Raw genomic sequence first — 24705 nt, 5'->3', positions numbered from 1 at the left:
TCCTTCTCCCCTTTCCTCCCCCTTTCCTCCCCCTCTCCCCTTTCCTCCCTCTCTCCCCTTTCCTCCCCTTCTCCCCTTTCCTCCCTCTCTCCCCTTTCCTCCCCTTCTCCCCTTTCCTCCCCCTCTCCCCTTTCCTCCCCCTCTCCCCTTTCCTCCTCATCTCTCCTTTACTGGATTCTTCCTCTTCTCTCAGGGCTAGTCAGTCGGTTCACACTCTTGCCTCCGGCATGTAACTCTAGCTCGCCTGTTTAAATTATATCTGCTCGTAGGGGCCAAGAATTAGCATTTACATTTTATTGGAAGCACTGAGATTTAGAGCGAGGGGTATATCAGCTCTGAGCAGACAGAATTAGTTAACAATGCATTACCTGCCTTTTATGGCAGCTATAACTCTCTGCCCTGGTCAGCGGAAGAGATGAAGGGAGGAAAAGAAGGAAGGGAGTCGGCGGACCGGGTTGGTCCCAATCCCGCCAGGGGAGGGGGAGACAACGGGAGTGTCCTAATTGGAACACTATTCTCTATACAGTGCAAAAACACTACACACTGAGATTGGAGAAGCTCTCTCTGTGGCCTTCTCACTGCACATTAACCAATGATGGTGAGTCAAATTAGCCGCATCACTCTGCAATCACCACATGGATCAGTGATACTGCACTGTGCTGTGAGAAGCTGATGCCAGAGAATAGGTTCAAATACTATTCAAAGTCTTTCAAATACTAAGTGCTTGCTCTAGCCTGCCTGGAGTGCCAGATGGGTGGGGTTTGCCATTTTGGAACTATTTATTTGGTCCATTTAAGCCCGGGAAAGAACAATCAAACACAGATAAGGTATTTGAAATTATTTCAAATAGTAATTGAACCCAGGTCTGGTTCTGTGCTGTGAGAGGCTGAAGCAGAAGCCGTCACTCACCCACAGAACAACAGCTGGAGGACAGCTATGCAGACCTGATCAGAATACCAGAAGGACCACATGACATGGCATTGGTCTCAGAGATATTCCGACACACAGCCCCCTATTGAAATACAGTATCGTTATTACTCAACATTTAACAGCAAAATACAATAATAGATGCTGTATAAATTCAGTGGCCATGTGTGTGTGTGCTGTTGTTGAACAGGCCATGTAATATTGATCAAGCCCACTGCAGCCATCCTTCCCTTCCCGACTAACAACCCCAGCTGCACAGTAGCCCCCTCAACACTCATTTGTGATGATGTGCAGCAAGACAACCAACCGCTTCCACAGGCAATGCCCTCTGGAACTCATTTACACTGAAAGTTACACAAACACACGATATACGGCACGGGCTGTGCTTGGGGAGGCTGGCGCGCACGCTTTTAATGACAGAAAGCAACCCACACACGCTTAATGGTACATGTGCTCAGTCAATTTGTCATGTCTGCTTACACTCCATGACATCACTGCAACAATCCTCACCTGAAATCCATGTACTGTATTTTAACAGTACACAACAGATACACACAATACCGGGGTGTAATATTAGTGCCTGATCTAGCTAGACAGCAGATTCTCGTCCGTAGTCCCTGGCTGGTTTGATTCAACCTTCTCTGTAAGACTGCTCATATCTTTCCAGAGATGCCTCAGCCTTATTCACCACACACATCATGGACAGAGAAAGCGGCCCTGGTCCTGACTAAGGATGCATTATGATTCTGTACCCTTCTCCAGAAGTGTGTACTTCCTTCACCCCCCCCCCCCCCCCCATGCATTGGATTGGCGCAAGCACGGTTGGAGTGAGTTTCCACTTTATTCCTTACACCAGACAGTCCAGTCCTTTTAAATCCATAAAGGCAGGTGTACAAGTGCACACTTTGGGAGAATAGTCCATCTGACCATGGGGAGTACTACAGCTCTCCTCTCCCACTGCACCACTCCAAGTTCTTCAGCAGAGTGAGCAGACAACTCCAGGTTCCATAAAACCCCCCTTCTGGACTTAATGGTCCCACAGGCTGGATCATTTACTGGTGACCTTTGCATTCCATTTGGAGTGGAAGAACTTTTTCATGTTTTTTTTATTTTTAATTCTACCGCCATAAATGTAGCTAGCTAGCGATATATATATACAATATGGAGAGAGAGAGAGAGACAGACAGACAGAGAGAGAGAGACAGTGAGACCATTGCATCAACGGATTGGCCGTCTGGCAATTACTTAGAACGATAATCTTTTATTGGGGTGGGATGGGCCAAAAATGGACACGGCCGGCGGCCCATGAGCCTGTTTTTTTCTGCCCTTTGCTCTATTTCTCTGTTGTCATTTTGATTCCATATTGAGGATTTGGCTGACCATCAAACGCACCAAAGGGAGTGAGACGTGCTCTGACTCTCAGTAAAAACAGAAAAACGGAAGGATGGTGCAGGAAAAAGTTCAACCAAAAAATGGTTTGAGGCTGACGCTGCCGAACGTGTGAAATTAGCCTATTTATTTTCTAAAAGTTCTGGTTCTGCTGGTCCGAGTGCTGTGTCTGTGATGTCATGACAGATCACATGCTGTGGGTGCAGTCGAGGTGGGAAGAAAACAGAACGACACAAATCACTCAGAAATTCATCTGCATTCACATAAACTAGTCCCGGCATCATTCTTCTACAAACACAGGTTTTATATTGAATTTTAAAAAACAGAGAAAGGGAGAGACCAACAGTTCCTTAATGTATCCATTGGCTACAGCCAAAACATGAAGGACCTGGCAGTCACCCTCTCCCCTTCTATTGAATTACATGTTGCCTAATATTTAAACACTTCTAAAGTGGACGGACGGTGGGGGGCACTTGAAATATGTAGTTACGTTGTTATATGGTAGTACATGAGCCAATGGTTATCTAGTAGGTGTTCAGTGATTTTCTTTGTCGAATATACAGTATGTGCTTAAAATAAAGTGTTACCCATTCTGGTAGTGAATGAATAAAGGTCTTTAATAAACCATTTAGAAAAGGCATTAATAAATTGTGTTCACCATTTATTTATAATTACGCCCACATTTAACCATTTGCTAATCATTAGTAAAGTATTTTTGCAGTCCCTAAAGGGAGTGCTATTTTACACTATATAAATACTTGGAGCGACCAGTGTAATTTCTCACAAAAAGATAGACACACCCTTGATAGACATTCCTGCAGTACCTGGTAAAAGAACGAGCACAACACAGGACGTTAAAAGCACTATATAGACGTGTGAATAACTAGCTTACTAACGTTTACAAATGTGGGAGTAATTATTATTAAATGGTGAACAAATGGTTTGCAAATATCAAACTGGCAGTACATGTCAATGTCTCTCCCCACATCCATTACGACTGCAGCAGCAGAGACGCCTGTGCTGCTCGGCATGACTGGGACCAGAAGACCACACTGCCTGTGCTGCTCGGCATCACTGGGACCAGAAGACCACACTGCCTGTGCTGCTCGGCATCACTGGGACCAGAAGACCACACTGCCTGTGCTGCTCGGCATGACTGGGACCAGAAGACCACACTGCCTGTGCTGCTCGGCATCACTGGGACCAGAAGACCACACTGCCTGTGCTGCTCGACATCACTGGGACCAGAAGACCACACTGCCTGTGCTGCTCGGCATGACTGGGACCAGAAGACCACACTGCCTGTGCTGCTCGGCATCACTGGGACCAGAAGACCACACTGCCTGTGCTGCTCGGCATCACTGGGACCAGAAGACCACACTGCCTGTGCTGCTCGGCATCACTGGGACCAGAAGACCACACTGCCTGTGCTGCTCGGGCATCACTGGGACCAGAAGACCACACTGCCTGTGCTGGGCCAAGCAACATCCTAGTACCTATACCTGTAATTAAAGCTTAGGATGGCGGGGGACATATGACAGCCAGGCACTTATAGTTGCAATAAGAAGTTTTTAAAGGCTTTTAAAGGTATGAGCCAATGGTCATCTATTAGGCATTTATTCAGTAGTCATTATCTAAAAAGTGTTTATTTATTCACAACTTGGATGTTGCTGGGCCCAGCACAGAAAGACAGATGTACTGCCTGTTCCTTAATGTTGGCACTATATGTAACAGCAATCAACCTATAGTTGTGAGTTGTATCTCCAGTGGTGCGTTTACATTTCGTCTCAAATACGAGCTGGTTAAAAAGAGGACTAAATGTCACAGGTAGTGATAAACGCTGTACTATAGTTGCCTATGTATACGTGTGTCTGTGTGAGGGTGTTTTCCTGACCACCATGTGATCAAAGCAGGAATTACTCTAGGGCCTGGTTGTAGCCTCTTCATACAGACCAGGTGGAAGAGAATATTCCATTGAATTAGCTCAATATTCAGAGTTGGACTAATGGAGGCAATATTCCCATCTGTCATCTAGATGGTACTCTTGAATTCAAGTTTTTTGAATGTCTAAAATAGTCTAGGCGATGTATAAATCAACTATAAGTATATCAATCATTGACTGATATAAATGCATATTCTCTGTAATGTGGGGAAATGAGATTAGTTTATGAGCAATAAATACTCAATTTGGTCCATTTCAGGATTTCCTTTGACATGTCAAATGGCTCCATCTGGTGGTTAAATATGACTAGTGCACGGCAGTCTAGCAGAAACGTCACAAGTCCGTTGAATGTTGAAAACAGTTTACTACAATACATATAAAACCCAAATTTCAGAGCATTAAAAAAATAAAATAAAAATTGGTGAGATACACCAAAACGTGAAACACTTTGAAAAAAAGAAAAGGGTCAAAAATGGACTACAAATGAAAATCTTTTGAGTAATTATAAATAAAAATGAATAACAGACAACCGTTACATTTGTCCTAAACAGAGATGGTTCTGAAGAGAGAAGGATATCCAAGTTATCTTCCACTTGTTTCTATTACTACAGTGACAAGACAACTCAGGACTCAGTTGCTCCTTAAATTGTAATTTTTTTTGAGTGGGAAAACATCACAAATTGAATACGAGAATATTTGATCACAATACATAGCAATAGCACTCTGTCCATCATCAACTCAATGGTATAGGCTACAAATATACTGGAATACTTTGCCTCTATTCTGTGACTAAACAACCTTGCTCTTTTACCACACATTTGGATATATCATTGAACACAAACTCAATGCTCTCATTACTACATTCAACACAAGGGGTGGAAAGCCAAAATGGACAGAATAGGTAGTTAAAACAAACCTGTAATATGAAGTCAATGATGTGGATAACATCATCCCAACATTCAGTATTTAGCATTAACAGGGATGATAAAACTAGATATCCAGGTCAGGACAAATGATCTTTCTACAAGTGGAACAAATACTCAGTAGGTGGTGTGGATTTAACCACTTAATACTCAAAATAAATCAAAAATCATTGACGGGGGATTTTAAAAATGTTCAAATAGATAAGCATTCCCAAGAAGGAACACTGTCTGGAGGTAAGCCCCGATCTGCCTTATCCTATTCTCTCATGCAGGGGACTGGGCAGGACACGTCGGCCCGAGCCATTTAGCCCCAGGGTGGCATACCTTGATCAAATCAATCAGTATGCTTGTATGGTGTCACTTTCTACTGCAGAGCATGTGGCATGCTGATTGTCAACTGACTTCTGATCTAAGGGCCGGGTTCCAATTCAGCACTGCTGTGATAATATCATTCACATTTACAAATAAAGATGGCTTGAAACATTTGGGTACAACTTTTGAAGTGGCCCGTCTGTGCATCTGTAATATTTGCTCCATTGTGCTTGTTGTGGTGATAAAATTGTCTGATAAAAAAAAAAAAAGGGTAATCGGAAGAATCCAATTTCAAGTTAGGAAAAAGCAGCTACTCCGACTAAATATGTTCATGATCTTAGCAATGGAATCAGAGCTACATGATTACTTGACCTACAGAACAGCTACATAACAGAAGCCGATGGACAAAAGAGTTCAAATTTTAAAATGTAGGTCATTCAAAAAAAACTTATTCCAGCCACAGTACTAGTGATGAATTGGAGAAATAAAACATGTCATGAAGTACTTGGAGGGGACAATATTGACCTTAAAACATCAAGAAGGTGGACTAAAACTACTGAACAAAAAAATAAGCAGATTTTCTACCAAGGTGATCAGAGTACGATAAAACTATTTTATCTACGGCATAACTACTGTTATTGTCGAGGTTTGATAAGACTTGGAAGACTGTCATCTTCCCAGGGCAAACATGTCGAGGGCTCGTATTCAAAGTTTCCACCAGAGTGCCCGATCTAGGATCATTTTATTTTTTGGACCTTTTAGATAACAATGAATAAGAATATACGGACAGGTGGATCAACTCTCCTACTCTGAGATGCTCGATTTGTGAATGCTCTATGAAAGTCCCCCCTACTTCCGCTATGGATCATGTCCCATGCCGTTTTTGAATGGGATTCCCGAGTACATCAAATACATGAAAAAGGGCTTAAAGATACATGTAAAATCATATTAGTAGATTCATTTACGCCGAACTGATGGCTTTCATGAAGGTAGAAGTAAATTAATCCACGTAAACAAATATATGCGTAGGATGGCGGCGCACAATTGGCCCAACGTCGTCCGTGTTAGGGTTTGGCCGGGGTAGGCCGTCATTGTAAATAAGAATTTGTTCGTAACAGACTTGCCTCGTAAAATAAAAATATACCTTTCTTTTTTTTAACCTTTTCATGATTTACTCTTGAATCGCATTCAAAAACTGCAAGTACATGATTCAGGAAGTAGGCGGGAATTTCATACAGGGCACTGGACCATGCTTTGATAGATGTGGCCACATTAACGTTACCTATTAGTTAAGACGGCTACCTTCAAGTCACCTTAAGATGGCTGCCAGTACCTAGACAGGGTACCACAGAATCAAGAATCGTACTTAAAAAAATATAGAAAGGGAATAAAGCAAGAGGAAAGACAAGCCGTCCCCAGAAGCGAGCGCAGCCAGCCTGTTTCACCACCTCCAAAACCCGCAGTCTTCCCTCATCCTTCTCAGTTTGTGTGTAAAATGGCTAGATTGGGCTCTTTGTTATTCAGGGACATTAACCTGTACACTGGGGCACAGAGGGAGGTATCATGAAGAAGTGGGCAGTGTCGTCCATCGTTGGTTTGTGTGGTTTTTGTTATGGTCATTAGCAGGGGGGGGGGGGGGGGGGGGGGCTTTCAGTCCCAAATCGCACTCAAATCCTCCATGTTGCCTTAACTCTTCACTGTTGTCAGAGCTGTAAAGGTAGAAGAAATGTGGTGGAAAATATACCACTACACTACTTACACCTCCCCAAGCCATAGAAGAGAGAGAGAGAAAAAAAAGGCTATCATAAAAAAAGTGTTAAGGCCAAGGAGAGGAATAGGGTGCGATTAGGTACTGGCTATACGAGTGTCTCCAGGTCATCCCTGCGGGGGGGGTAGGTGACCATTCCTGTGACAACACTTCCTGCTTACATGCTCACAGCGCCCTTCTCCTTCTTATCCCCGTCTTCATGCCAGGTGAGGCGCTCTTCGTAGAAAGCTATGACGATCTGCGGGCACTTGTGATTGGCCTCCTTGGCCAGCACCAGATCTGCCTCATCAGAGTCCTTCCTGTAGCGAGAGGAAATAAAAAGCTCTTAGACCCACTGTCTTGAAGAGGAATAGTTGACAAAAATCAACTTTAAGTGAGCAGCCACTTCAGTTAATCAGTTTCCGGCCACACGTTTGAAGACATTCTTAGTGGCGTAATCTAGTGGACGACATTGTCTAAGTACTCAACGCTCACCACTTCATGAGGAACATGAGGTCTCCACAGGAGTCTGTGGCTCCAATAATCTTCTCTGGTTCCAGACCTCTCTCAAAGCCTCTCGCAATCAGGACGTCATCCTGGAAGAGAGGAGAAATTACCAATTATACTGCTGATCATCATGTTTTACATTAGAAGTGAAATTTAGGCACCACCGCAGGAAACAAGCACAGACAGTTGTATTTCACAAAGCCTTTGTCATTCTAGTGACGGTAAGCAACACCCAAAAGCTAAACTATTTCAGTTTGAAATGAGGCATCTTCAGTTGGTTATAAATATGCAAATGGTAGTTCTCCAGGAAGATCAAGCTTTTGTTCTAGCCAACAATAACAATGCTGCAGCACTTGGTTGGACACTTAAAGAGGTCATTTAAAAATAAAAGTTGAATGTCCTATCAGTGAGCTGCAAAAGCTGGAGGTAATGAATCTCAATAAAGTCACCCCCTTTCATAAAGTGATGATCTGTTTTGTAGATTTGCATGTGGCAGGCAAATCACATAGCTCTTATCTAGTGTTAAGAACCAAGCCTGGTCTATGTCTCTACCCCCCCCCTATTTTTGCACTCACACACGCTGCTTCTACTGTTTATTATCCTGTTTGCCTCTTTTACCCCACCTACATATTTCCGCAACTACCTCGTACCGGTACTCCTCGTATATAATCTCATTATTGTTATAGTGTGTTACCGTTTCCCATTCTCAAATGTCTTAATTTCTAACTCCACATTGTTGGGAAAAGTCTTGTAAGTATGCATTTCACAGTAAAGTCGTTGTAGTCGGCACACGTGACAAATACATTTCTATTGGATTACAAACAACTCATTCTTGCAGGTTTTTTTTTGGCGGGGAGAGACTTTGTCCACACCAATTCACGAGGTAGGTTACGCACCTCTTTTTTCCGTTTGGGCTTATTGCTGCTCCCCTCCTCATCATCGTCAGAGTTTCTCCTCTTGCTGCTGCCTTCCTTGCTACGGCCTGATGATCCCGCACTGGACTTGGCTCCTCCGCCGCTGGGGGTGGCACCGCCGCTAGGCTTCTTGTAAGTCTTCATAAACTCAGCAATGAGCTCGGGGCAACCGAGATTCTTCTCTGGCTCCCATGTGTTGTGTTTTCTGCAAACAATAAATGCATGGTCATAGCAAGAACAAAATATATTCAATTGGTGAAACCATTCCCATCACCTAAGCCCCATGTAGAGTCAGAAAAACACCTGCACTGGCCGTCTCACATGGTCCCCAATTCATTTCGTTACACCCAACCCTCGGTGTGCACGAGTTAAAGCATTGTGCAGAGCATGGAGGTAACTAAAACATTTCAGCACTGGAAGCCACGAAAAATCAATACCAATATGAATGGTTAGGGGTAGAAATTAGCTAGCTACTGGAAACATCGTAAAATAATAAAGATTTTTCTTCTGGGGATTTTCATCTAAATGTTATCAATGGAAGGGTCCTTTAAAGTTCTGTTGACATTTGTTTCTTAAAGCACCATTTTTGCCGTACCCAGGCCTCCATTAAGACGCCATAATGTTTTGTCTGCAGGTGCTACAAAGCAAAAGTTAGTGTCATTTGAAGTTTTATGGCTTGTAAACGTGAATATTGAAAATATACTATTTTTGATATATCAATACAGCTGCATTCCCAACATGTAAAAGACCCAACCTCCTCTGCATCAGCCCTTGGGGAATAACCATGGCCATCTTTGCCGTTGGTCCAAACAATTAGCCAAGCAAGGGAAGTTGGCAACGTAAGCACGTCAGCCCCTGTTTGTGATAAGTGTGCAATTCTGTTCACGCCGGGGCCTGAAATGTCCCATAAAAAAATTTGGGATGATTGTACATCCGCTAAGAAAGGCCTACCAAAATGTAAAAACCAACATCAATATGGAGAAGTCAGCATACAAGTGTAAGCAAAAATGAATGAAGACAGCCCAAACATCTCGGAAGTGTTTAGTTGGCTTAGGAAACCTTAGCTAACGCATACAACTTTCCCTGACATCACACTTACCCATCATTTTTGATTGACCTGATACCATCAGATGCCTAGTATCTGACATCTACAGATGAGTGGTCTCCTAGCCAAGACAATAGTCACAATCATAGTCGACTGTAGCTCTTACAAAGCACACCATGATGACTAAAAACAACCATAGGATGTGTGTGGCGATTTCCAGACAAGGGCGGTCCAATTAAGTGTACACTTAATTTGAGGGTCTGTCCTTGACATGTTTGGAATGCAGCTATTGACATAATATACAAGTTCCAGGGTGGGATCTCTGATAGTTTTAAAGTTATGGCCCATAACTTCTGAGGGTGTCTCAGGGGGAGTTGGATATGTAAAAAAAAAAAAACATTTCCCACCCACACATGCGTAGGTAAACACTTTTCAGGGCTCTGCAGCGTGACCATTTTACTCACATATGCACCTAAATATTTTGCTTTGTGACCTGAAATTGTGGATTCTGGCTTTATTGCTTCAAATGTTTCTCTTTGTGCGCATTTCTAGTTTGGCGCACACATGCTCCTTGTGTACAGTCCTGCTTGTACATGTGTGAAATCGTACACACGCAAAGTTATTTTATGTTCAACAATATTGAAAAGCGAGCCAAATCAAAATACTACACACATTACAGAGCAAGCAGTAATGATTTATATGACAACAAATGCTTTGTAGCACCTACTGAAGTCCAACATTTTTACAAATACTTGAACTTAAATATTTTTTTATTCTAGTTTGGTGAAGAACCACCCAGATGGACTTACTCTGAATAACCTTTCCACTTAAGGAAGAATTCAACCCGGCCCTTCACCGTCCTTCTGTCCAGCACCTTCTCCACAATAAATTCTTCCTCTTCTGAAGATGAGCCCGAGGCGTCATCATCATTTTCACGAGTCTTCTTTCCCATGATTTGGTAGCGGTACCTCAAATGAGTTAACAAGGGGCACGTCCCAACTTGGAAATGGAAAGTTTGAAATAAAACCTAGAAAACGTAGAAACAAAGTTAAGAAATGCGTGCAATGGAATACATTGGTCAGCTGTTCATTGCTACTAGCTAGCTACAGCAGATAACTAAACCTAACTAGTATAAAACCATGATACACCTGATCGTCCGTTTAAAGGGAATCAATCGAATTAAAAAACCACGCTAACGCTAGTAGGTTAACGTTTGCTATAAATTAGCCAACACGGCTAGCTGGCAAGCAGATGTTTTGCTTCCTTGATACAACACATGGCCTGTTCCCTAAAATAAAAAGGGTGCATTACCTAGTTAACCAATTGTCGTTTTAATCCGTTCCAGTTTGCCAACGATAATGTAACATTTACAGTACATAGAGTCAATGCAATCTAGCTAAATAGCCCTAAGCGCATGTAGACTTGTGTTTGTCCCAACCCCCGCCTGGCTAGCATGAGAATGAGCTAGCTAGCTGTTCGCCACCGGCTAACGTTAACAATGTATCAAGCGTTATCCTCAATACTTTTTGCTTGAGATGGATTGAAATGGGGGAAGGGGGGGGTTGTAAAAACTAGCGAATTATTAGATAAGTAGCTAAGAAATTGCTATATGTATTTACTCACCCGTGCTAGCTTTAGCGGTTTACTGATTCGTTTTCTTGACGCTGTTGCTGGGCTTTTCGCTTCCCCTCCCCAAACGACTTGCTTGTTTGCCTCGCCGTACGAGAAAGCGAGCGCCAAAATGCACAATGGCAGACCGTGCACGATCACGAAGCCGTCAAAGCCAAATAACTAGGAGTTAATCAGTAAATGTTGTAGCTATGTTCACTTAGGAAATATGCGGACGTATTTTTGGTATTACTTCTATCAAATAGCCTATTTGCTTAAATTTACACAGACTAGCCTGGGAATGGAATGGAATTGAAGTGACGTCTACATAACGTTTTGATAAAACGTAAGCCCACACCCACCACCGGCTGGTATCGTTTTGTTATTGGACATTCCTGATAATTGACTGTAAAATACCCAATCGGAGGTGCAGCGGAAGTGAGAAATCGAATGCAGCGGCAATAGATAACCAATCGCTGAATCCAAGAGGCGTAACCTCCCTACATATTGTACTCTTTGTTCCATTTGCAGGATCGTTGCATTCTGTCGCAGATCGTCTTTCTTCGAATAAGGCAAAGGAATCGTAAGCTACCATCCACAATGTCGAAGGAGGTAAGTTTCTCTAACGAATATCTACATACAATTTTGTTATGTGTGTGTAATTTAACATGTACGTTGACCAATTTAACCAAAAGAGTTTCCCACTCGCGCGTATCTATTAATACAGCCATAGCTCATGTGGGGACGCCGCCATCTTAAAGGCCTCATGGCCTTATTGTTCGTGCGTTTAGCTCAGCCATTTTGCAAGAAAGGACGTACCGTTTTTTTCCCATTGCGTTTAATGTTAGTCCGATCATTTAATCCATGTTTCACCCATCGCGCATTTCATAGTTTTGGTTCACATTTGTCAAACATTTGCCTCGCCATGTTGACGCCATCTTTGCCAAACATTTGCCTCGCCATCTTGACGCCATCTGATATAATTGTTTGACCCCCCCCTCCCAAAGTGTTTGTTTTTTGAGAAACTCATCTGCAGGAATATTGACGAACTGTTGGTAATGAACATTTCGAGTTCGCTAGAGTGTAGCGCTTGCTTGCTGATCTGCGTCTTTTGTTCTAAATTCATTGTTTTTTGCCCAGGCCCCACGTGAACCCGAGCAGCTCCGCAAACTGTTCATCGGAGGTCTGAGCTTCGAAACCACGGATGAGAGTTTGCGGGAACACTTCGAACAATGGGGATCTCTTACAGATTGTGTGGTGAGTGTAATGTAAAAAATATAGCAAGCAACATTATCAGCTGCAGAGAGAACTGTACCCAAATTGACTACAGCGGCACACGTGTTTAATTTCATTGTTAATGTTTGATTAGTAATCCTAAATATCGGTGAATCTGTCAACAGGTCATGAGAGATCCAGCCAACAAACGCTCTAGAGGTTTTGGGTTTGTCACCTACTCCGGTGTGAACGAGGTCGATGCTGCCATGGAAGCACGCCCCCATAAGGTTGATGGTAGGCTGGTAGAGCCCAAGAGGGCTGTTTCCAGAGAGGACTCTAGCCGTCCAGGTGCTCATGTCACAGTGAAAAAGATATTTGTTGGAGGTATCAAGGAAGACACTGAAGACTCCCACCTACGAGACTACTTTGAGCAATTTGGCAAGATTGAAGTAATAGACATTATGACCGACCGCACCAGTGGCAAGAAGAGGGGCTTTGCCTTTGTCACGTTTGATGACCATGATGCAGTGGACAGGATTGTCAGTAAGTAGTTGTCTGAACACAATCTCTTTGTATTCATGAAAAGGGCTGACTTTAATGAGTTGTCTGTTGTATTTTAACACCACCATTGTATTTTCAGTCCAGAAATACCACACTTTGAACGGTCACAATTGCGAAGTGAGGAAAGCATTGTCCAGACAGGAGATGCAGACAACAGGAGTGGGTATGAGGGGTGGTAAGTACATTTGCACATGTTATGGTCTGGGAAGGAGTCCACATCCTTGCTATAAGCAGTATCCCTGTGTAACACACAATCATATGTTTTATTTGAGTACTGATCAGTCACTTTTTATAATTGCCGAGATTGACTCATAGTTCAATCATGGGTTGCTTCTTTTATGTTGCGTTGGTACTAATAGTTTGCGTTTTCTTTTCCAGGCCGCGGAGGTGGCGGTAACTATGGCAGAGGTGGGGGATATGGAGGTAATGATTTTGACCGTGATGGTGGATGCTTCGATGGCCGTGGTATGTTGTGGTCCTGCACCACTCTCTCCGCTTAAACCTGTATGCTTAACCTCTTGTGATTGTTTCAATATACTTTAGGTGACGCTGACTCGTCTGTTTCAGGAGGCAGGGGGGGTGGATACGGAGGAGGAGATGGCGGTTACAACAATGGTTATGGGGGAGGTGACGGTAAGATTTGGATTCTAGAAAAGTGGCAATTTTAGCTGCTATACAAGTAAATATGTCATTACAGTAGGAAGAACTTAACACAACATGCATTATTTATATGGGGTGGCAGGGTAGCCTAGTGGTTAGAGCGGTTACTAGTCCAACGCAAGGTTGCAAGTTCAAACCCCTGAGCTGACAAGGTACAAATCTGTCGTTCTGCCCCTGAACAGGCAGTTAACCCACTTCCTAGGCCGTCAATGAAAATAAGAATTTGTTCTTAACTGACTTGCCTAGTTTAAAAAAAAAAAAAAAACGAGAAGCCACACGGATATTACGTTTTTTTTATTGGATGGTCGTGTATTTAGATTCAGACTTACCTTTTTATAGGTGGCTATGGTGGAGGCCCTGGTGGTTATGGCGGCGGTAACCGCGGCTATGGCGGGGGGGCAAGGTTATGGCGGAGGACAGGGTGGCGGCTACGGTGGTGGAAATGGCTATAACGACTACAACAATGGCAATGGTGGAAACTTTGGCGGCGGTAAGTCCATGGCTTCCCCACAAGAAGCAGCCCCAGTTGGTGGTAAGTGGATGGCATCATAGGCTGTGACTTAATTCTCACACTACATTCTGTTTGGTGAAAAGTATTCATCTACTAAATACTGTTTACAAAAATTAGGCAACAAATGTTACCATACTACACCTGAGATTTCATGTGCTACAAAATCATATTGTAAACTCAAATAGCCTACTAAATGGGAAGTAGTATGAGAACTATGTCATGGCTGACTACGTGAATGTGACGTACAAAATTCTGTTATCGCAGCTGTTTTAAACATTCTAAATATCCTTGGGCCGGTGTAAAATGTACAGAACCAATTTCATCAAGTAATGTGGCTGTTCAAATTGTGTTGCAGGGAACTTTGGCGGTGGTGGTGGCGGCGGCGGCGGCAACAACTACAATGACTTTGGCAACTACAACAACCAGGCTTCCAACTACGGCCCAATGAAGGGTAACAACTTTGGAGGCAGCGGTGGAGGTGGTGGGGGTAGCGGTGGTGGCAGCAGTGGTGGAAGCGGTGGTGGCGGTGGTGGCAGGAGTAGCGGTCCATATGGAGGTAGGTGGCACGGACTAGCTTTAGACCAGGCACCGGTTGAGCTGTTAACTCACGTTGGTTTGGCACGCCTTCAGGTGACTTCGGTTGTGTAAGAATTATTTGGCTGACTTGAAACACAGTGTGCTTCCTGGTTTTGTTCAACCTTTTGACTTTTTTCTTGTTTTTCATTTCAGGTGGATATGGCGGTAACTCTGGAGGTGGCGGCGGCGGTGGATATGGCGGGGGCTCCGGTGGACGACGATTCTAAATGTTTGAGGTATGCCTTTTTGTTACGTGACAGTTTGAAACCATAACCGAAGTGTGTAGATGAGACGGGCATATTGTCAGGATTTGTCTTTAAAATGTAGTGTTCAGAAACTAGCTCCATTCTTGTACCCTTTGATACATACAATCCTAGTAGTTGTTTGATCCAAGTGTTACTAATGCTGGATCTCATGTAGTAGGTTCTGGTTAATCCAACAGTCAGTGCACAGTTTAACTTAACGTTGTTCCGTATTGTTCAACAGGACTCAGTACTTAGGAGAGGAGAGCGAGACAAATGACAGGGCAGCTGCAGGTTTACACCCTAGATCTGCTCAGCCAAACAGTTGTGGCAGGTTACAGCTGCTACAAGAAGAGATGTGTACAATAGAGAAATCATGGAGGGGCTTCATACATTTTTCTGTACTGTCAAACAGGTTTCTTATGTTTCTGGAAAGCAAGCATTCCGATGAGGTTTTATGTAGATTTTGCATCTATGGTTTTTATTTGTGTAACTGCAACAATCAAGTTGAAATAAACCACCTTTCAGTTTTTTAAAACTGTCGTTCAGTCTTGTTAGCCTCTCTTTTAGGGGATTGGGTGGGAGGGGGAGGTTCTCTTCTGGTTTGTTTTAATGCATTTGCCTGTATACAAATCCACACTTGGATGATGGATGCTGTCAATGGCCATTCTTTAGAAGATAAGCACCACCTGTCAATGGAGACTTTTTGCCTAGTCCAATATGCTTTATTCCTTTCTTACACGAGACATTCCAATGCACATGCTACAGAATGTAGACAATCTCATATCCCAGCACATCAATGGAAGGTTTGACAATGTAGTGTTACAATAGCGTTGACGTCCTTGATGAACTCCAATGGGTGAAGCTATGGTAGTACAAATACTCGGTCCACGCAGAGAGCCCATCTCTTTGAGAACTGCTCCAGAGACGTGAGTTGGATGGCTAGATCAGACCCGCCTGTAAGACAGTACAGCTGCCAGCAGAAGGCTAGCTTACATGATGCAGTCTTGAGGCTAGCCAGCCATGGAAGCCAGCTGAGCTGAGGGAGAGACGTAGCAAACAAACCCATCGCCTGGCAGGAAGGAGCAGTGTGAAGCAGGAGAGTGAGTAGCAAGAAGGCATGTGAGACTAGCAGACAGCAGCTACCAAAGCACTTAGATGACGCCTGTAGGTAAGAAGACTTTTCCAACTACTGTCAGTTTGAATAACATGTTCTGTAGTTGGTATGAGCAAACACTAGTTTTGTTGTAGAAATTCATAGTATAGAATTAATGACCGTGTACATTTTATTTGGATGTGCAGTGTTTTATTAGAAACCAATGCCCCCATCTAATAGAACGGTCTGGACCTTTTGCGTAACATTGTCTTTACCAGCGTGCCAATCTCATAATGCATGCTGGCGTTTGCAGTCAAATCATGGAATATCACTAACGCCTTTCATTGGTTTATCTTCTGATATTCATTTGTCTCCTTTTCCTCTGGTGCTTTCTAGGAAAAACACTGAGTCGAAAGGACAGCTATCCAAAAGCATGATTTTTAAGCGGAACATTGTTGCATTGCATATAGTAAGCGACAACCTTTTGATAACTTGGACATATTAAGAGATTATGTGAGGCTGTCCTGATTTTAAACAATGGTCTGTTCTCTTTTAGGGTGCCTGGAAAGATGCAATTGGCTATTTTATACTGCGAAGACTGCTGTGCAGGATTTTAACTTGTTTTTACCCACTTCCTGTTTATCAATAAAATATTTTTTTAAACTCACTTTTACTCATAATTACTCTTCAACTACCATGGTACACAATTTTCATATACATGGACTGTAAAAATAGACGTTCTTATAATATAATTCCCAAATGTACATTTTAGATTTATCATTGTATCCAGAATGAGCATAGGCATATGACTGTTAACTCGGGTAAATAAAGGGCCTTAAGTATTCTCCCCCCTGACTTTCTCAATTTTCCTAGCCTGAATTTAAATTGAGCCTGTCACTGGCCTACATACAATACCCCATACCAAGGTGGATTATTGTTGTAGTTCAGCAAAAAAAAAGGAGAAAATGTACATAAATTGCACTAACTACTGATTATTTGTTTATTCTGTAAGTCAAACGGCATTTCAACCGATTTGACCTCAAGGAACAGGGGTTTTCCAATGCTTTGCAAAGGGCACCTATTGGTATATATTAAAAATCCCAGAGCATTTGAAAGTTAATAATTACTCTTGATGTATCAATACACCAAGTCACTACAAAGATGCATGCAGCCTTCCTATCTGTTGCCAGAGCGGAAGGAAAACACTGATTCCACTGTGGCCAATGCTGATTTTAACAGTTTAATGGCTGTGATAGAACTGAGGGGTCAACAGTTAAGTTACGCCACAATACTAACCTAAATGCCAGTGAAAAGGAAGCCTGTATAGACATTTTCCAAAACATGCATCCTATTTGCAGTAAGGCACAAAAGTAATGTGACAGAAATTAACTGCCCTGAATACAAAGTGTTACGTTAGAGGGAAATCCAATACCATATTTTCAAGCGTGGTGGTGCCTGCATGTTATGGGTATGCTTGTCATCAGCAAGGACTAGGTCATTTTTCAGGATTTAAAAAACTGAATAGAGCTACGCACCAGCGAAATCCTAAAGGAAAACCTGGTCTGCTTTCCAGGCAACACATTCACCTTTCAGCAGGACAACTTAAAACACAGGGCCAAATATACACTGTAATGATATACCAAGATGTCATTGAATGTTGCAGTGTGGCATAGTTTTGAATTAAATCTGGCAAGACTGGGAAATAGCTGTCACGCAATGCTCAATAACCAACTTGACAGAGCTTGAAGAATTTAAAGTATAATGTGCAAATATTGTACAATCCAGGTGTGCAAAGCTCTTAGACTTACCCAGAAAGACTCGGCTGTAATTTCTGCCAAAGGGGACATCACGTGTTGACTGGTGTGAACACTAATGCAAATGAGATTTCTTTATTTTAATTTTCAATGCATTTGCAAACATTTCTTGAAACATGTTTTCACTGTCATTATTAGGGTATTTCGTGTAGCTGAACTAAAATATAAACGCAACATGCAAAGTGTTGGTCCCATTTTTCCTGAGGTGAAATAAAATATCCCATTAATGTCCCATACACACAAACAGCTTATTTCTCTCGTTGTGCACAAATTTGTTTCTGTCCCTGTTCGTGAGAATTTTCCCTCTGCCAAGATAATTCATCCACCTGACAGGTGTGGCATATCAAGAAACTGATTAAACGGCATGATCAATACATTGCAGAATTGTACACAGATGCACCTTGTGCTGGGGACAAAAGGCCACTCTAAAATGTGCAGTTTTGTCACAACACAATGCCACAGATGTCTCAAGTTTTGAGGGAGCGTGCAATGTGGTATGCTGACTGCAGGAATGTCTACCATAGCTGTTGCTAGAGAATTTAAATGTGAATTTCTATACCATAAGCCGCTTCCCCAACGGTTTAGAGAATTTGGCAACCGGCCTCACAACCACCGACCTCGTGTATGGTGGGGTTATGGTATGGGCAAGCATAATCTACGGCCAACGAACACAATTGCATTTTATCGATGGCAATTTGAATGCACAGAAATACCGTGACGAGATCCTGAGGCCTATTTTTATTGAAGGTAGCTGTTACCAACAGATGCATATCTATTCCCAGTCATGTGAAATCCATAGATTTGGGCCTAATGCATTTAATTCAATTGACTGACTTCTTTATATGAACTGTAGCGTTTATATTTTTGTGCAGTATATTTGATCCATTTTTAATTCAGGCTATAACAACAAAATGTGGAATAATTCAAGGGGTATGAATACTGTCTAAAGGCCCTAAATATTGATTAGTTTAACATGGTGGCCTTTTAGCTGCCATTTTATCCGATCTCTACATACACTGTTCCATGGTTTTGTATGTAAATATCCTTAATGGCACTTATTGTACTGTAGATTTAGCAACAATTTCATATTGGTATATAAACTGAGGCAGTATACAATAACTGTCCAATAGATTTCATACATTATTCTCCATCCGACACTTTACTACGAGGCACCAGGTATACGTTCCCATCAGGGGTCTGCTGTAGAGAGTAGTCCTCTATAGAGTAGGGATGTCCATCCTCATCCCGGAGCTGAGAAAAGACTTCAGCATACAAGTCTGTGAGGCGGTGTTTAACAATAGTCAGGTTGCGTTGGAACTCCAACCTCTCCCTGGCCAGATGTTCCCTCTGGGCCTGCAGCTGACCCAACTCCCCCTCCAGGTAAACAATGTTCTCCAGCTTCCTCTTCCTGCAGTTCTGGGCTGCCACCTTGTTCTTACCCCGCCGGCGGATGTCCCTGACGAGGGCGAGCTGGGAGTCCGTGAGGGTGTACTGTGTCAGGAGCTCGTTGAAGTCGTCCACAGGTAGGTTGATGATCTTCTCTAGAGGGAAAGGGATCTTGAGGGCGAGGGCTCGGCGTTCGTCCCGGCTCAGAGGGACAGGAAGAGGGTTACCTCTGGGTTTTTCATAGAACGCCTGGGGAGAGCTCTCTCTGATGGCAGAGCTGTTAAGATGCCGGTCGTTCAAGGCACTGGGTAAACCATGATGATGTTTCATTGATATGGGAGGCAGGAAGTGAGGCTGTGGTTGCATTTGGGATGGTTGTGTTACAGGGAAGTAAGAGGAGTGCATCCCTGAGTAGTGGTAGGGGTTATTGGGATGCTGCTGATAGTCCACAGAGTAAAAGAGGCTAGCTCCCCTACCTTGCTCACCCATATTCTCCATCTCCCCGTGACTATAGTTCAGACCAACCTCTGTGCTTGAATAAGCAATGACACCAGTCATGGCATCATCTGGTGAGGCTAGTGGTGGGCTGGAACCCAGAGATAGGCCAGAGTCAGATTCCAGATCATCCACAGTGCATGGTGGGTGTTTGCTCTGCCCATGACATGTCCCTAGCACGTACCGCCCCGGGCCCTGAGAGGGGCCAGCATTGTCGTTTCCAACAAGCCCCTCACCACAGACGCTCGGGAGACTCATATGCTCTAGAAGGCTCATCAGCGGTGGCTGTATAGGGTTCAAAACTCTGGGGTTCAGTTGGGCTCCAGAATGGTTTCCAGAATGTCCGTACAGTGCCTCTGCTGCTGCTTCCCCGGTGGCCTGATGTTGGCAAGCTGGCATTACTTTAGAGTAGGATCCCTCATAAGCAGCATCAGGATTTGTCGCACCACCACAGGGGAGGGGCTCTGTATGAGAGTGAGACTGAGCCATGCCATAACCTCCCAGAGAGATGGGCAGCTCCATGGGATGGTACTGAATATTTTCATCTGGGCTGTCATGTGGGACCTCAAACTCCTGAAATAAAAAAAGGTAAGGATCATTGGCGGATGCTTTGTCTATGGAAAACGATGCATCATTACAGTTTATCATTACTATATGCATTGATGATAAATAAAACAATTCTACAAGTTTGTCATTGAGTTTTAAACAGCTGTGTGTATTTGTGAACACGCAAAAGTACATATCACAGGATATGTGTGATCTGGGCTATATGGTGATGTAATTATTGAATACTCTTCTTCCTACCTGAAGCTCAGTGATGGCCATCAGTTCCTGCCAGGCCAAGTCCATCTCTTCGTCGTGTGGGTGGGGGGCTCCATGTGACCGGGCTCTAGGGGCATGGGTGGGCATCGAAACCCCCCCACACAGCCTGCCAGGATTCGCCAAGCCCTGGAGAATAAAAATATACTTATAGCAAATCACCTTAGATTTTGATAGTAGCTCATAGCAATTTGTTGGTAATGCTTTATTTTATAGCCCTGTTTTGTCCAATTTACATGGCATTAACAGGTACTTGCTTCAAATAATTAAACACAATCAGTAACAACCCGTCATCAAATCATATGTAGTTTTGCTTGTTTTAATGAATAAAGTGTATGTCTATGGTCTATTACACTACATGATGCCACAGTCCTCCAAAAGAGGAAATATCCGAGCCAGCACAGTTGAGCTCAGCATGATATTTTGAAAAGAGTATCCGACTCACCTCACTGTGCCTCCTCAATGGGAGCACATAGTTGGCTGCTGCACACATTCAAGACAGGCTGTGGTTGCAGCGCCCCCTCCTGGAAGAAACAGACATTGACAAATATTACTATCAGATATTCAGCCATTAGAATATGCTGAAATCTACGGATTCAATACATAGCTGCGAACAAACAAGGAAAACACTCATCTAGACGAAGTCTCCTCAAAGCAAAAACACGTCATCTTAAAATATAGAAAGTCATGTTATACTATTGTTATACTACTTGCCCTGCAGAAAGATGTGTATACAAAAACTATACCCACTGTGATATGTAACCTTCTATATGAGTGTTCGGGTGCTATTCGGTGTTGAACTCTTTGGGACATGCGAAAGCAGAGTTCCGTTGGGCTGAATCCATCCTATCAGCTGAGCTGAGCTGTGGTGCTGCTATGCCAGACACCGATAAGGCAATCTTCTGGGAGACAGCACAGCACAGCGTTCCCTCCACAGCAGCAGCAAACAGAGGCTGGAGCTGGGGCCTAACCGCAGTCGTGTTCCTTATAGTAAAGTGAAAGTCAGAGAGGGCTTTATAACCTTTATAAAGGGTTTAACCTTACGTCTGGGACAGCACATAAATAAGTCCTCAATTGAGAAGAGCAGAACCATTGTCGTGGTTTTATAGTCATTATACCATGCATTAATTCCATATTTAGTTATGTGTATTGTAGTTGGCACTATAGAATGCAAGGTATTGACTAAGATACTTCGGATGAAGCGAGTTCATGGCCTGACTTTTGAACAATGCTAAAACTAAGTTATGCATCGTCCAGCATTTGCTCTCATTCCTCGCTGGCTTTGGATCTCAACAAATACTCAGGAAAAGAGCAAGAATTCTAAGCAACAACACAATTATGACCATTCCCTCTTCCATGACCACAATTGTTTATATACTTGAGGTGATCTTCATTTTTTATTTACTTTCCATCTCCTCGGCAACACAAAATATTTTCACACACTCTGGATATGCCAAGTTTCCCATGATTAAAAATCTCGGTGATAAAGCACGTCATTTACAACATAGGGTACATGGCCGCTTCAGAGTAGAACACTTGATGTATCACTTTGGCCCTCACACTTCCTTGAACTCCAGTCTACGTGTGCATCTCACACAACTAACAGGTGATGGCGCTCGCCTGAACACTGTTGCAAAGATTGTACCGTGCATTAATTGTATATTTAGTTTTGTGTATTGTACTTATACTATAGAACGCAAGGTATTGACTAAGATACTTTGGATGAAGAGAGTTCATGGTCTAACTTTTGAACAATGCTAAAACTAAGTTATGCATCGTCCAGCATTTGCTCTCATTCCTCGCTGGCTTTGTTTGGATCTGAACAAATACTCAGGAGAAGAGCAGGAATTCTCTGCAACAGCACAATTAGGACCATTCCATCTTCCATGGCCCCAATTGTTTATTTACTTAAGGGGGATCTTTCTTTTTTGTTTACTTTCCATCTCCTCGGCAACACAAAGTATTTTCACGCACTCTGGATATGCTTCTTCAGAGAAGAACATTTGATGAGGAATCATTTTGTCTCTCACACTTGCACTCCGCTCTACACATATCTCTCACAACTGGCAGGTGATGGCTCTCACCTGAACACTGTTGCAAAGATGTGACCTTATCCCAACAAAATACCCACTCGCCTAATTCATCACACCAACTACAGGTTCATCCGTCGTTGTATCTCTACTATGTGATCTGTAGCTACAGGTTCCTCATGCATAGAGTAACCAACATGGATGGGCTTGTAACTCTCACCATATCTTGCCACAGCCACTGTTATGTTTGTGGTCATGCTTCCTAAGGCTGTTTCCTCTAGTACTGGAGGGGACCAGGTTGCTTGGCCTGTCTAACCAGAACTCTTCTTACATCAGGTGTTGCATAAACAAGAATATCAGTTGTGAGCACACTGGTAGGGGAACAGAGATCCAGCAGACTACATTTTCATATTTTAAATAGTCTTTCAAATTGTGTCGCGTGTCATTATCTGAAGAGATGCAATTCAATTTGGCAGGGAAAACTTACTCACATAACTAAGAGCAAAATACATGTAATATATTTGTATGCAAAACCCATAGACAGTAATGTGGATAAGATTAAAGGATATAATATGCTATTTGTGTGGATAATCCTTCTTAGCAATGGTCAATGTGGTACATTTGACATTAATTACTGAAGAGGGAAAAAAAGGCTTGTGAGTCAATACTTCACCAAGTAAATGACTACAATAAGTGCTCTGGCCTAAATGCTTTCTACTCTTGAAGATGACAGTTTGATTCAAATTCTATAATATGCCTGTCCTTCAGCTTGAGCATATGATCGTAATATTAGTTTATGACTCATTTTGAATGAGATACATTTGACCGTTTTTTTGGCCATTTATATGTTTTCAATGAAGTTACATTTGTTCTTTGAATAACCGCTTCTTAAGTTATTAGAACCTGTTTTGCACATTAATGTGACAAAGTAGCAACGAGTTCATTAAAAACGGATTATATTTGACACTGGAAAGAGACCTGAAAGAGGCAGCGAATCAACCTTATCTAGCAATGAAAAAAAAGATATACAGCTAAAAAGCTGTAGAGAAGGCGGTTGTGAAAGAACATACTGTACCTGAGCAACATGTCTCTGTGTCTTCAACAGGTGTTCAGGAGAAAAGAATCTTCAGACTGACACGTAAGAAACATAATCCTGGTTAAAAAAAAAAAAAAAATGTTTTAAGTAGAAACAGAACAAAAAAGTGTTTCTATTCAGTTTAGTGAGGACGTCTGTTAATATGTCTGCTTTTAACCAACCATTATAGGGAGTGCATGTGATTTCACTCTCTCTCACTCTGTCTCCCTGTCGCTCTCTCTCTAGCTCTCTGCTCTGCTTCACAGACAACCCCCAGCATAAATGGGATGTCTCTGCCTGCGATGTAAGCAACCTTCCTGTAAAGCAGAAAACCACAAACCAAGGGCCCGACAGACCAACAAGCATCCCGTTGAATCACCTTTTAAACCAAGGCAAATAGCTTAGCTATGATGAACAGGTGTTTAAATGTTAACTACGTTCTGTGACAAATTAACCATTCAATGATGCAACACGATGCACAAATCCTTACACAAATCTAGCAGATCAGGACTCATCTTCCTATAACTAACCAATACAATAAAATGTCCCAAAAGAAGTCCCCTGAAAGGAGAGGTTTATGGAGTGTGATCTGAAGCACCTGGAGTTAAACCAACCTGGTATTGTTGTTAGAGAGGGCCCTGTGCAGGCGGGGGCAGTGGTGGGTTGGAGACAGGCTGGATTGCAACTTAGTTTAGTAGGGATGGAATGTACACCTCCACCAGGTAAGAAAGGACACATTGTTCCTTTATCTGGCAGCGCAACCACTAAGGGGGGGGGGGGGGGGGGGGCAGGGGGAGAATGGAGGGAAGCGTGTCTTACATAGCAGGTGACCAGTAGAGTCCTACCCCCCCCAAAAACTCCCCACACCACTGCCCCAATCCAACACATGCTGTATGCATAAAGACAACCCG

At 42.9% G+C, this 24705-nt stretch overlaps 3 protein-coding genes across 5 annotated transcripts; 1 reads left to right on the top strand and 2 right to left on the bottom strand.

Moving 5' to 3' along the window:
• Positions 1 to 4602: 4602 nt before the first annotated feature.
• Positions 4603 to 11654, bottom strand: LOC124046066 (chromobox protein homolog 5-like). The gene is made up of 6 exons (XM_046366040.1): positions 11330 to 11654; positions 10516 to 10733; positions 8644 to 8866; positions 7736 to 7836; positions 7423 to 7560; positions 4603 to 7034 (listed from the first exon to the last, which is right to left on the bottom strand). Exons 2-6 carry the CDS (start codon positions 10656 to 10658, stop codon positions 7010 to 7012), a joined length of 630 nt encoding a protein of 209 aa, XP_046221996.1. The 5' UTR covers positions 10659 to 10733; positions 11330 to 11654; the 3' UTR covers positions 4603 to 7009.
• A 115-nt stretch (positions 11655 to 11769) lies between these two features.
• On the top strand, positions 11770 to 15622 carry LOC124046065 (heterogeneous nuclear ribonucleoprotein A1-like). Its single transcript, XM_046366039.1, is given in 11 exon segments — positions 11770 to 11926; positions 12455 to 12571; positions 12715 to 13072; positions 13170 to 13265; positions 13469 to 13555; positions 13658 to 13723; positions 14090 to 14141; positions 14143 to 14240; positions 14617 to 14817; positions 14991 to 15073; positions 15324 to 15622. Coding segments are annotated over 10 exon segments (1161 nt in total). The 5' UTR covers positions 11770 to 11914; the 3' UTR covers positions 15065 to 15073; positions 15324 to 15622.
• Positions 15623 to 15983: 361 nt separating this feature from the next.
• On the bottom strand, positions 15984 to 24039 carry nfe2 (nuclear factor, erythroid 2). 3 transcript variants are annotated; one of them, XM_046366037.1, is made up of 5 exons: positions 23977 to 24039; positions 23795 to 23872; positions 21135 to 21213; positions 20675 to 20818; positions 15984 to 20443 (listed from the first exon to the last, which is right to left on the bottom strand). In XM_046366037.1, exons 3-5 carry the CDS (start codon positions 21180 to 21182, stop codon positions 19130 to 19132), a joined length of 1506 nt encoding a protein of 501 aa, XP_046221993.1. In that variant the 5' UTR covers positions 21183 to 21213; positions 23795 to 23872; positions 23977 to 24039; the 3' UTR covers positions 15984 to 19129. The 3 variants fall into 3 exon arrangements, with proteins under 3 accessions (XP_046221993.1, XP_046221992.1, XP_046221994.1); XM_046366036.1 differs by having other exon boundaries at positions 23795 to 24035; XM_046366038.1 differs by lacking the exons at positions 23795 to 23872; positions 23977 to 24039 and adding an exon at positions 21440 to 21960.
• Between the last annotated feature and the right edge of the window lie 666 nt (positions 24040 to 24705).

Source organism: Oncorhynchus gorbuscha, linkage group LG10, assembly GCF_021184085.1.
Source record: "Oncorhynchus gorbuscha isolate QuinsamMale2020 ecotype Even-year linkage group LG10, OgorEven_v1.0, whole genome shotgun sequence".
NCBI classification, from domain to species: domain Eukaryota; kingdom Metazoa; phylum Chordata; class Actinopteri; order Salmoniformes; family Salmonidae; genus Oncorhynchus; species Oncorhynchus gorbuscha.
Note: the sequence above shows the minus strand (reverse complement) of the source record. Positions and strands in the feature narration are given on the sequence as shown.